This window comes from Notolabrus celidotus, chromosome 7 (assembly GCF_009762535.1).
Source record: "Notolabrus celidotus isolate fNotCel1 chromosome 7, fNotCel1.pri, whole genome shotgun sequence".
Taxonomy (NCBI): Eukaryota; Metazoa; Chordata; class Actinopteri; order Labriformes; family Labridae; genus Notolabrus; species Notolabrus celidotus.
The window spans coordinates 6,540,531-6,552,129 of record NC_048278.1 but is presented as its reverse complement, the minus strand read 5'-3'; the positions used below and the strand labels follow the sequence as shown (position 1 = coordinate 6,552,129).

At 39.5% G+C, this 11,599-nt stretch overlaps 1 protein-coding gene across 1 annotated transcript in view; it reads right to left on the bottom strand.

Moving 5' to 3' along the window:
• armh3 (armadillo like helical domain containing 3) overlaps nucleotides 1–11,599 on the bottom strand; it is a 40,220-nt gene that overhangs the window by 4,556 nt on the left and 24,065 nt on the right. Inside the window, exons 23-24 of the mRNA XM_034688935.1 lie at nucleotides 9,516–9,591; nucleotides 7,854–7,932 (exon numbers count right to left, since the gene is read on the bottom strand). Coding sequence (XP_034544826.1) covers nucleotides 7,854–7,932; nucleotides 9,516–9,591 — 155 coding nt within the window. The remainder of the gene's footprint in view (nucleotides 1–7,853; nucleotides 7,933–9,515; nucleotides 9,592–11,599) is intronic.

The following is an 11,599-nucleotide window of genomic DNA, read 5'->3' as shown; positions in this document are numbered from 1 at the left end:
AAATCAGAGCTAATTATGCGGAGATTTTCCACACTTCCACCCCTACCGTTCCCCCCATTAATCTGTGAAATAGCCCCTAACCAGAGCTTCTCCATTAGTTTATGAATGTTTGAGCAACACTCCACACGGCATGAAACATCCACTGTGAGATGCATGAGCTGGACTTTGTCGTGCCTCTGTTGGCACACATACACATACATGCACTTCTCAAACACGCCGGCATTTCATGTGAATGTGAAGGTTTACAGTTAATGCACACACACACACGCACACACATCATCATCACACTGTCCTTTATATCTGACAGTAAACCCGGTAACCAGCTGAGACATCATGCATGAAGAGTGAGAAGCAGGAAAAAAACATTTGTGTTTTCTTCTAATTAATCTACTACGGAAGAGGATTATGGCCACTTAAAGAAATAAAAAAATTGAATTTTCAAAAGAAAGAAAACTCAAAATTTGCGAGTTTATATCATTGTAAATTTTCAAGAAAAAACTTCAAAATTTAGTTTTTAAATATGTGAATCTGTGCAAAATCAAACTCAAAATTTTCTAGTTTGATTTCTCAAAGATTAACGACTTTATAAACTCGCAAATTTTGAGTTTTTTCTTGAAAATTTCATATTTACTTTCTCAAAAGTTCAATTTTTTAATTTCTCTGGTGGCCCTAATATTTTTTTCTGTAATCTACAGATCTGCTCTGCTCTGTTGTTTTTATCTCAACCTCTTGAGCATGAAAAATGTATTCCCATCTTTCTTCCTTCCTCTCCTTCCATCATCCTCCTCTTTCAGTGAAAATGTTGAGGTAAGTCGGACTGAAAACCTTGACAAATATGCATTAAGGTTTTGTCATCAATCATGACGAAAGGAGGAAAGGAGGAGAGGAGAAAGTGTGAGCCATGACGGATGGATTAGAAACAAAAGAAAAACACAGGAAAGTAAAAAAAGAAAAGGTTAGGAGAACACAGAGATCGTATAATCTTTGTCACGGTTGGTTTTGTAAAGGGTGATAAGTGTTTGCTTCAGCATTTGTCTCCCCCACACACACACACACACACAGACACACACACACACACACACACACACACTCACACTCACACTCACACTCACACACACACACACACACACACACACACACACACACACACACACACACACACACACACACACACAGAGAGAGAGACTCCACTGGGCAAGTTTCTGCCTCACTAAGCAGACATGATTATGTGCACACAGTCGTCATTGTGTTTATCTTGAAGCGTCAATATCAAAGCAGCCTCTGCTGAAGAGTGTGTTTGGGGCTCTAACACAGAGATGTGTGACAGACAGAGAGTACAGCGGCTCATTTTAATGGTGTGTGTATCCGGAGGACATTCATCTTATAGTGTCACTGCCCGGGCTGCAGACACTCTGCGCAGATGGTATGACTGAATTTATAAGGATAAAAAACCTGCACTGTCCCAGCCTTCATATTATTCCTTAGAGGGTAAAACACACGTCTCTATGACACGGGACACTGCCGTATCAATCATTACATTTCAGGGTGAGCAGCTGGTTTAAGGTGAAGCCTGATTTAAAGTGCTTCAATCATTTAATATTTGAGTGTTTTATCATCTTAGAGCTGATTAAGCTGATTTTAATTTCCTGTGTTGAGTTTTAACATCTTATTTTACCTCCAGTGTTTCCTCATTAAGATATCATGAGAGCGTTTCCTCAGTTCGTTCAGCAACTTCTTTTTTTAATTTTTAATTTATTTATTAATTTTATTTTTATTGTTGTTGCATATATTGTGTTCTTAACCTTAGGATTGTGGGGTGGGTTTGGGGTTGGGCTGGGATTGGGATTAGGACGGGGGGGGTCTTTTTATTTATATATATATATATCTTTCTTTTTCTTACTTTATTCTATTTTAAGTTGTTTTTATGTACAACACTTTGTGTTACAATGTCATTGTATGAAAAGAGCTTAAGAATAAAATGTGATTGATTGATTCAGATCCTCTTGCATAAAACATGGACGCAGACTCAGTGACATCACACATTGGTTTCTAAAAAGGAGATATTAAGCTTCACAATGATGGTCACCATATTCAAAATACTAACTCCAAGTACATTTCAGCTACACAAGGTGGCAGAGGTGGAGTCAAGGACGTAGTCTTGCCGTCTGGCCAACTAATGCATCACCATTACCCCTTATACATAAAAACAGATGCGTTGTATGCACTTGTTTTGTACCAGGAGGAGAACTTGTTCAAGTCAGGAATCTACTACTTATAATAATACCTTAGGGTGATGCTGACCATAAAGACTGTTGGTTGGTCCTCAAAGCTCTACGCCATCATGGACAACATCTACCACCCTCTTTACAATGTGCTGTTCAAACACAGGAGCCCATTCAGTGAGAGACTCATTCCCCCTAAATGCTCCACAGAACGCCACAGGAAGTCATTCCTGCCTGTGGCCATCAGACTCTACAACTCCTCCCTCTGATCACTGAACAATAACCTGTACTCTGTGCAATGACCATATAACCGTGTAATACAATGTGTAATATCCCTGCCACTTTAACATACTTGTATATATCTCCTTTATTCCCAGCGCTTCTGTACATAGCTAACTCTAACTATTCTGCACTTCTGTATATACTTTATTTTATTTTATCTTTATTTTATTTTATCTTTTTTTATTTAATTTGATTGGTATTTATATCTTATTTCATTCCTCTATTTATATCTAACTTTCTTGCATACTGTTTATAAGAGCTCTGTAATGCCCGAATTCCCCTCCCGGGATAAATAAAGTATTTTTGATTCTGATTCTGATTCTGATTGGAAACGTTAAACTGAAAATACAAGACACCCTTCTGCAAGCCATGACGTCCATGAGTATATTACGTGGCTCTAGTTCCAGTTAGCGGATGTAAAAGATGTTAAAAGACATCAGCTCTGTCCAGCTGAAAAAAGCTGTTGAAAGTTCTGCAGGGAGAACAGCCAACTCTTGTTGTGGCAGTGTAATTGCAGAGTGACACAAATACACAGGCACACTAGTTTAAAAGGTCACAACAGCGTAGGGAACAATAAACCGACCATAGTATTGGCCCTACACAGACTCAACACACCACAGTAGATTAGGCTCAGAGTAGTAACAGGGGAGGGCAATTTTATGGTTGAGAGTGTAGTTGGACAGGACGTGTATGCAAGTGGACTTGATGTGCTGTGAAGTGATGGAAACATGACTGAGTGAATATAATGAGTATTGCATGTCAGAGGACGGAGGGGAGGGGAATGAAAGGATTCAGACTTCATTATAAAACCAGATGAAAGGAAGGATGCACGAAAGAGAAAGACAAACGCCTCTTAAATGGATCAACACATTACTTCTTCTTGCTTTCTCTACCTCTGTTTCACCCCATCATACAGGTTTGAGTCATCAGCACTGAAAACAGGGGTCCTTACCTTCCGTCTGATGAAGAATATATTCTGCTCAGGCAGAGGTAAGACGTAACTCGTCTTTTGTTCAGATGAAAGCTCCCGCTGTGTTCTTTCAGTTCTCTCCTGACATTTTCTTTTTTAATAATCTGACCTAAATTTTATGTTCTCCAAGACTGCTGATGTACATGACCAGCTCAAAAGACTAATACATGACACGGCCAAAAATATACCTCAGAAGCAGAGTCGTTTTGATGCTGATGACAGAGAGAGAGAGAGAGAGAGAGAGAGAGAGAGAGAGAGAGAGAGAGAGAGAGAGAGAGAGAGGAGAGAGAGAGAGAGAGAGGAGAGAGAGAGAGAGAGAGAGAGAGAGAGAGAGATGGGGACAGGCAACCAAAGATCTTCTGTCAAACAAAATCCTGGGTCAGAGCAGTTCATGATGTGAGCCTTGAACCCTGACATGATGTCCCAAAGGGCTTAGCCTTAAATATTATAATGAAAGGACTGCTTGAATGTGACAGTAAAACCATCTCTTTAGTGGAATATCTTTAATACTGCCTCATGTTTGTTTGATCTTTCTGCTCTGAAACTAGTAGTAGTTTTCTGGTAACTACATATAACCCAGTATAGTGTCACTCTTATATCAAATATTCAAATAGGCTCAATGCAAAGAGCCACTAAAGCTCTTCATTTAGCACTATCCAAGTTGAATAGAAAGGCTGTTTAACCTGGAGTGATGAAATCTACGTCCCATTCAGCCCTGCAGCCACATGCATAGTCTTTACATGAATAAATAGGTACTTAAAGCTCCTGTCAGGAGTTTTTGACCGGTTATGTCACAGACTAAAATTAGTCATGATGTCACTTTATCACCTATGAATCCAAATCAGACCATTTGCAAAACTAGGGATGTCAAATAAGAACTTACTCGAATACATTTTTTCTTTCGGTTTTCTCTCACGTGGAACAAACATCATGTGGTCTCATATTCTGTTCAGCAATCAGAGGGGTGTTTTAAGTTTAAAGCATGTTTCGATGTGAATCAGCTGACTGAAGGTGTTGCTCACGGTGGAGACGTTCAGCTGGGGGCTGCGGCTGAGTGACAGGTCTCCATGAGCGCTTTTTTTCTCCACCCCTGGAATGATTATGACCCGGTTGTGCTCCCGGCTGACACCTGACCACGTTCACATGCTTATTTTTCTCAATAAGAATGAGTAGACAGAAAACTGAACACTGTGAGTCTGAAATATGTTTCTGTTCAGTTCCCTTGTTGAAGTCTGAGCCTTCAATTTTATGACTGTATGTCCGCAGAGATTATGAGCCTGCTCCACGCGTTGATATTCAGCGTGTTTAATGTTTTGACCACCTCAATACGATCCATAGATATTCAATACTGTTATATGCATTGTGTCGGGAAGGAAAATTTGATTCAGGGGAAAAAACCATTTGGCATTGTTTTTGACATGGAAAACGTTTACTTTTTATTTAATGATTAATCAATTTATCATTAACATTTCCAAAGATCAATCACTGAAAATACTTTAAATTTACATCCCTTCTACCTATCAAATCTGGGGCCGCCACAGAGTTGGCCAGTGGTATTTTGGTGGGCACTACAGGATGAGGTGACTCCTGGCAGAATGGTTATTGTTTACTTGTTCCTAGATGAAGTTTAACAGTGAGTTACAGACTTGTAGACAGGTGTAAAATATGCACGTTAGTTTTGAAATCCATTAAGATGCATGGCTGTGTACACTCAACAGAGGTCACACTGGTTTATTATTGATCTGTAGCTATTCAATACTGTCAGTTATAAACATTGTCTCGTGAAGGAAAATTTGATCAAAGGGGAAAAACGATTTGGCATTGTTTTTGACGGAAAACGTTTCCGTTTTTTTTATGATTAATCGATGATTGGTCTTTAACATTTCCAAAGATTGATAACGAAAAATACTTGAAATTCACATCCCTATGCAAAACTACTGACAGTTTCTTTTTTTCAAGTTTTTGAAAACAACTTCCACGGCGAGGGGGGGAGGTGTCAGACGAAGCGATTTGTAAAAAAGTATTTAAAAAAATCTGTTTATACTTTTCTCTACCAAATATTCATGCAGAGGGATGTTGAAAGAAAGCAGGATGACATATTTTTGTTTTCAGAAAACAACCCTAACGCAGTATTGACAAACAAGAAGTTTATCGCAGGAGCTATAAGCATAACTTAACATGCTTCTCAGAAAATCACAAATTCACGTCATTGTAGGTCTTATAAATAAGAAAGAACTCTTTGTTTGATTTGTCCTTGGTCAACATGAATAATATGAAGTATTTCTTCAAACTAGTTTTTAAGACTCCAGCAGAGCCTTTCTCTTGCCGTAGAATCAGTTGACAGGATCGTACTACAGTGGCTCCACTAACACATTTCTTCCTCTCTAGTATAAAAAGGAGTCAGCTCAAACCTACCACTTACAAAAACAAAATAATTTGATCTATTGTGTTTAATGGGTGTTAAATCACCAGTGGGAAATCATATAAACCCTCTCAGCTCATAAGTTAACTTCTGCCTCCCCTCTTTGTTGTGAATAAATCTTTAGGATAAAAGCGGAGAGGTAATTGGAGAGTGTAATGACCAGATCCATCACTCTCTTATCAGCCTGTAAAGAAAGTACAGACTCCTCCAGCTGTTTTTCTTTCCTCACTAGTTCAACATTAATGATTAAGTTTTAAATGGAGCTCACAATGATAACTAATGTGAAGTTCAGTCTACTTCAATACTCAAGTTTTTATACTCTTGATAAAAAAGTGAAGCTGTCAGAAGATGTCCTGTAGTCCAATTAATCAAGTCTCAGTATCAGTTTATGTGTTAATAAAACAGTGGGAGTCCTACTGTGTGCATAATTAACCCAGACGATCACAGCACATTAAACATACAAACACAGATCTACAATCAGAATACTTAGATTGTTCCTCTAGGGCAACGTTTGCTTTCATGGTACAGTGAAGGGTAAATAATGCGTTCACTAGGAGGAAATGATCAAGTACTGGATTGGTCTGAATACAGGACGACTTCTACTTCTCAAAACACATTTTTCTAGAATTTTTGAAGAAGAAAAAATCTTGTTTTTATGAGGAAGTTTTTTTATTAAAAAAAAATAACGATTAAAAAACATGAATTAAACAATACAGGTTGTTGTTTTTAAAATCTTTAAAATAAAATCATAAAATCTTCATTTGATTCCTTTTTATTTGATCATTTTTGTAATAGCTATATTTTGGGGCATTTTTGTCTTTAATGGATAGGACAGCTGAAGAGAGACAGGAACATGTTGGGAGAAGAGTGGGCAGCAAACGCCGGAATCAAACCTACGACCTCTGCAACTAGGAATATAGCCTTAGCCTCTGTACAGAATATGGGGCACGCTCTTCAACCGCTAGGCCAATGGGGCCCCAATGACTTTTAGAAGTAAATAGTAAGATTTCAATTAAATAAAACTTGATTATGTGTGTAAATGAAACACTTTTGGTAGCAGCTTTTAAATGACATAAATCTAAAATAACATGAAATCTATGGGATGGATGTCGGGTCAGGTAATAGGCATACTTATGATCCAATTTTCAGTAACATACTGTACTCTCATACGTATTTTAGGACTTTTTGTGCTCGCCATCATCAGGAGTAACACTCTGTGACATTATATTTATTAGCTACTTGGCTAGTTGTTAAATGAATCTGCTGCTATGCTAACCATCGTGTTCAAATTGGCGTCTTACTTCTGTCTCAGCTGTTGGTTATATTGTCCCATCTTTTATTTAAAGTTATATTTTGGGCTTTTTCGCCTTCATTGGATAGGGGGGCTGAAGAGAGGCAGGAAATGTGGGGGGAGTAAAGAGTAGGGGAAGACGTGTAGCAAATGGTCTAAGCTGGGAGTTGAACCTTTTTTTAAAAGTAAACTTAAGACTTACCTTTTTAATCTAGCTTTTAATTTGGAGTAATTTACTTTTAGTTGTGTTGTGTGTTAGATCCTGTATTAAAAGTTTAGTATTTTGTGAGTATGGTCCTCCTGCCTGCCTGACCTGTGCACAATGAACACTGGAATGAGTAATGAGCTCAGTGGTGTGTGATAACAACTAACGTCTCATTCTTTCATCACAGTAAGTGATGTCTGTGTCATCCATCTCTGCCACACAGATATAACTACTTTTAGATGAAGACTTTCTGAAACACAGCGCAGTGTACCCCTCCTCAAACACACTCTGCGTGCTCTCCATTACACACACTAAAAAATTCATCAGGATTTACTTTTGAAATGACATGAGCGATGTCCCAGAGTAGTTCTGCCCAAATGGACTTGAGATGTTGAAGCTGAAGTATTTTATTTACATGTAACTTGGTGTCAGTGTGAAAAGGTGGATAGAGTGTTGTTTACCTGTTCTTCTGACAGCTGGGAGATGTGGTTCACGGCGGCGTACGACTCTATCTTGGGGTTAAAATGGTTGATGATGGCCCTAAAGACAGAAACACATCCAAGAGTTTTTATTTTAAAACTGAAATATGAGCACATTTCATATAGACATATGTTAAGTGTTCAACTTAAGAACCACCAGCGTTAATCTGCTCATAATCAATCATGTTTAAGGAAAAGTTTCCACACACAGGGTTCCTTTTCTACTCGTCTGTTTTAAGTGATTTTATGAATCTTCAAATGATGCGATCAAGTGTTTATACTTGTCTGACATAGAAAATAAATTGCGTAAAAAAAATGATAAAAAGCAATGAAAACAGACCATTTAAATCCTAATGTAAATGAAGCATGTGACATTATGGAGCTCACACACACACCCTCCTTTCAAACCTCAATGCGTCTCATTTTCATGTGGACCTGAGAGTCAAAACAACCTGTCTCTGAACATCTGCACATTTACAATTATGCTGCAGGGAGAAACAGCTTCAGAGAGATCTGTGCTTCTGTAAAGTGATGATGTCAGTCTTTTCGGTCTGACGCCTCAGGGTGCGCTGCAAAGACTTCTACAGCACAACTCTTTCATTATCATGTATTTATGTTTATTTGTAAGACATTGTTGAAGCGATAAAATATTGAGCAGGCGGTGTTTGAGACACATTTGCATCCTTTGTGGGACAATAGATGCAAAAATCTGATTGCTTAGAGTGGACAAGATTCAATTTGGTATTTATACAACAGTTTTCCAGCGCTCACTTGACCACAGGGTTCTAGCCCAAACCAAAACACCTGCAGCCCATCCCAGCTTCAAACAGGGAGGAAAAACAAACCAGGGAATTTTTAGATGTAAAGTTAAAAGGCACTCCTTTCCAGCATTAGCATATTCTTCTATAAAGGAAACTTCTTTAGAGCTCAAGTTAAGTTCATTTCATAAGAATGACTGTCAAAGGGCATGATTTATTTAAGAGGTGGTCCTATATCAGATCAAATATAGCAACAAAAAAGCAGAAACTTCTCCATCTCTGTGTCACTATGTGCGGGGGGCCAGTGTTCGGAGAATGATGTGACAGGAGTAAAGGAGAACTGGTCCCTCCATGTTGAGTTAATTTCAACAGTCTCTGCGGGTTCTTTATACCTCACTGTAATCTATTCTTTCAATATTACTCTTTCAATCTTTTCCTCCCACTTCCTCCCTTCAGCCCCTGAAACCCACTGACAGGAGCCCTGAGAGTGAGTGAATCCTGAGGGAGTACCCTGCTCAAACAGGAACCCCCAGGGTCCTTAAAGCCAGGGTGACCTCAGAGAGTCATCGCCTCAGAGAGGATGGAGAACCAAAGAGAGATTACAGGGCAAACAGTAAGGCGGGATGCTTTACAGGACGTGTAGGAGCAGCGTTGGGTTGAGCTGTGAAGATAAAGGCTTAAAAATGATCGAACAGACAGGCCTTGGGGAGGAAAATAAAGAGAAGAAAGGCTGCAGATGAAGAACCTTTTAAAAATTACAGTTCAAAGACTTCATGTCGTTCACTTTATCCTGACCTTGTTCAATTCAGCACAATCCAATGACTTTTTTCTCCTTCGTAACATAATGTATTCGTGTTTTTGTGCGAGTATGTGTGTGTATATTTACCGAACATTCACGAGTGCATGTGTGACTTTGCTGGCTGGCTCCTTCCACTGGCCCGTGTTGGTTGATACTCTCAAAACTAGAAGGCAGAATAAAAACAGAGTAAGACACTAACACAAAGACACGAGGGAACTCATCTCTTATCATCTGTCAGCTGTAGGACTTTTAATTACATTTATCTGCTTTGCCAATAACTTTAACAATCCCTCTGGAATGAGCTGAGAAATCATTTGAGTACATGAAATGAAGGAAACATTAAAGCTACCACGAGCCTTTAATCTAATAAAACTGTTTGAGAACCAGCAAACCTGTACCATTCAAAAACTGGAAATACAGGATACTTCGTTTGAAAGATCATGTAGAGGAATAATTATATTAGTGGAGTCACGACCTAAATGATGCACCAGTAGTTTAGTTCATATACTGCGGCCGATGGGAAGCTGTTCAGGGACAGCAGCATGAGACGACCCCTACACTGATGGACCAATCCCCACGTCGCCGTGCTGCGTGTCAAAGTGCCACTCAAAGTGATGAACCACCATTAAGCTGTCACACCAGTACCGCCCATGTTCTACCCCCATCATGCATATGGAAACTGGCACAAGGGGGACTTTACGATACTTAGAGCTGTGAATGTATTTCATTTTGTCTTCACTGACATTGGCTTTAGTTGTTTGGTACGTCTGTGACGACAGAAGATAAATTATATTGCCTTATTCTTTCTGATGTAAGCAGTAAGCTAGTTACATCAACGTTCATATGTATCATTGGAGGGAACATGGGCAGTACTGGTGTGAAGGTCTGATCGTGGCCAATCACCACATGCGGCTGGAGCCCTGGTGACATACCGCTCACAGCAGCACATTGCATATCATCAGCCACTTTCAATCTCAGCACTGCTGCATCTATAACAGCAATGCTGCTTTTGGTAACTAATAAGGGACAGAGCTAAAAGTGAGCATAATGTTTTGTTGATGGTGATTTAATATTTATTAGGATAAACTGCAAAGTGAAAACAAAGGAATTCACCAGTGATTCTTTGATTTGTGTTATGAAGAAGTAGGGATTTGGACTTAATCTTCCAACCTGCTGTACACGACAGATAAAGTAACCTCCTTCATCATTATTCTAGAGTAGCTTCCCTTTGTTTGTGACAGCTACTATTTAAAGCCTCAGGTAACCCAAATCAACAAATACATTATACCGATGATATTTACAGTCACATGTACATGCTATTATATATATTTAAAATATTGGAACTGAACTTTCATCCATTTTTTTAATATTATCAGACAAGTTTTTGATACCGTTCTAACGCTAGGATAAAGAAGACGGGGTTAACTTGGATATTTATGACGAAATAAATATCTAATCAATCAGAATTGAAACAAAGAGTCACGTCTCCGTGTTTCAGCTAGCTCCCCTCAGTGTTGCCTTAGCTGTTAGCTTGTTTGCTAATCACGTACTGTCTGTAATCTGTCTGTATAGCCGTCTCTCTGCTCTTTGCACTGCTGTGCTCGTGTGTCCCTGTCTGCACATCCACCGTGAAGATCACAGCTTGGTGTCATTATTTTATTTTATAACTGCGGTGGATTGGGGACATGGTTGAGTTGAGCCGCGGCTGAGTGGCAAAAGCAGTCCCGTACATGCTCGGCTCATTTCCGCCAGGTCTTTCCCCAGGACCGGTTCACTAACTTTCCCCAGGACCGGTTCACTAACTTTCCACAGGACCGGTTCACTAACTTTCCCCAGGACCGGTTCACTAACTTTCCCCAGGACCGGTTCACTACCCGTGCCCAGGACTGGTTCACTAACTTTCTCCAGGACCTGTTCACTAATTTTTCACAGGACTGGTTCACTGACTTTTCACAGGACCAGTTCACTGACTTTCCCCAAACAGTTCAGAGTTTAGACCAACAGCTCTGTCTGACACCCGGAGCCGAGCTCCTCTGCGTGCACATACTACACTTCAACCTCCGCTGCTCCGGGCGTCCCATGGTCCTGATGCCCTGGAGACTAAGGAGTGATAACACTAATAAATGATAAAAGTCCTGATTCTGAAGTATTTTGTGACTCAGCACTCAGAC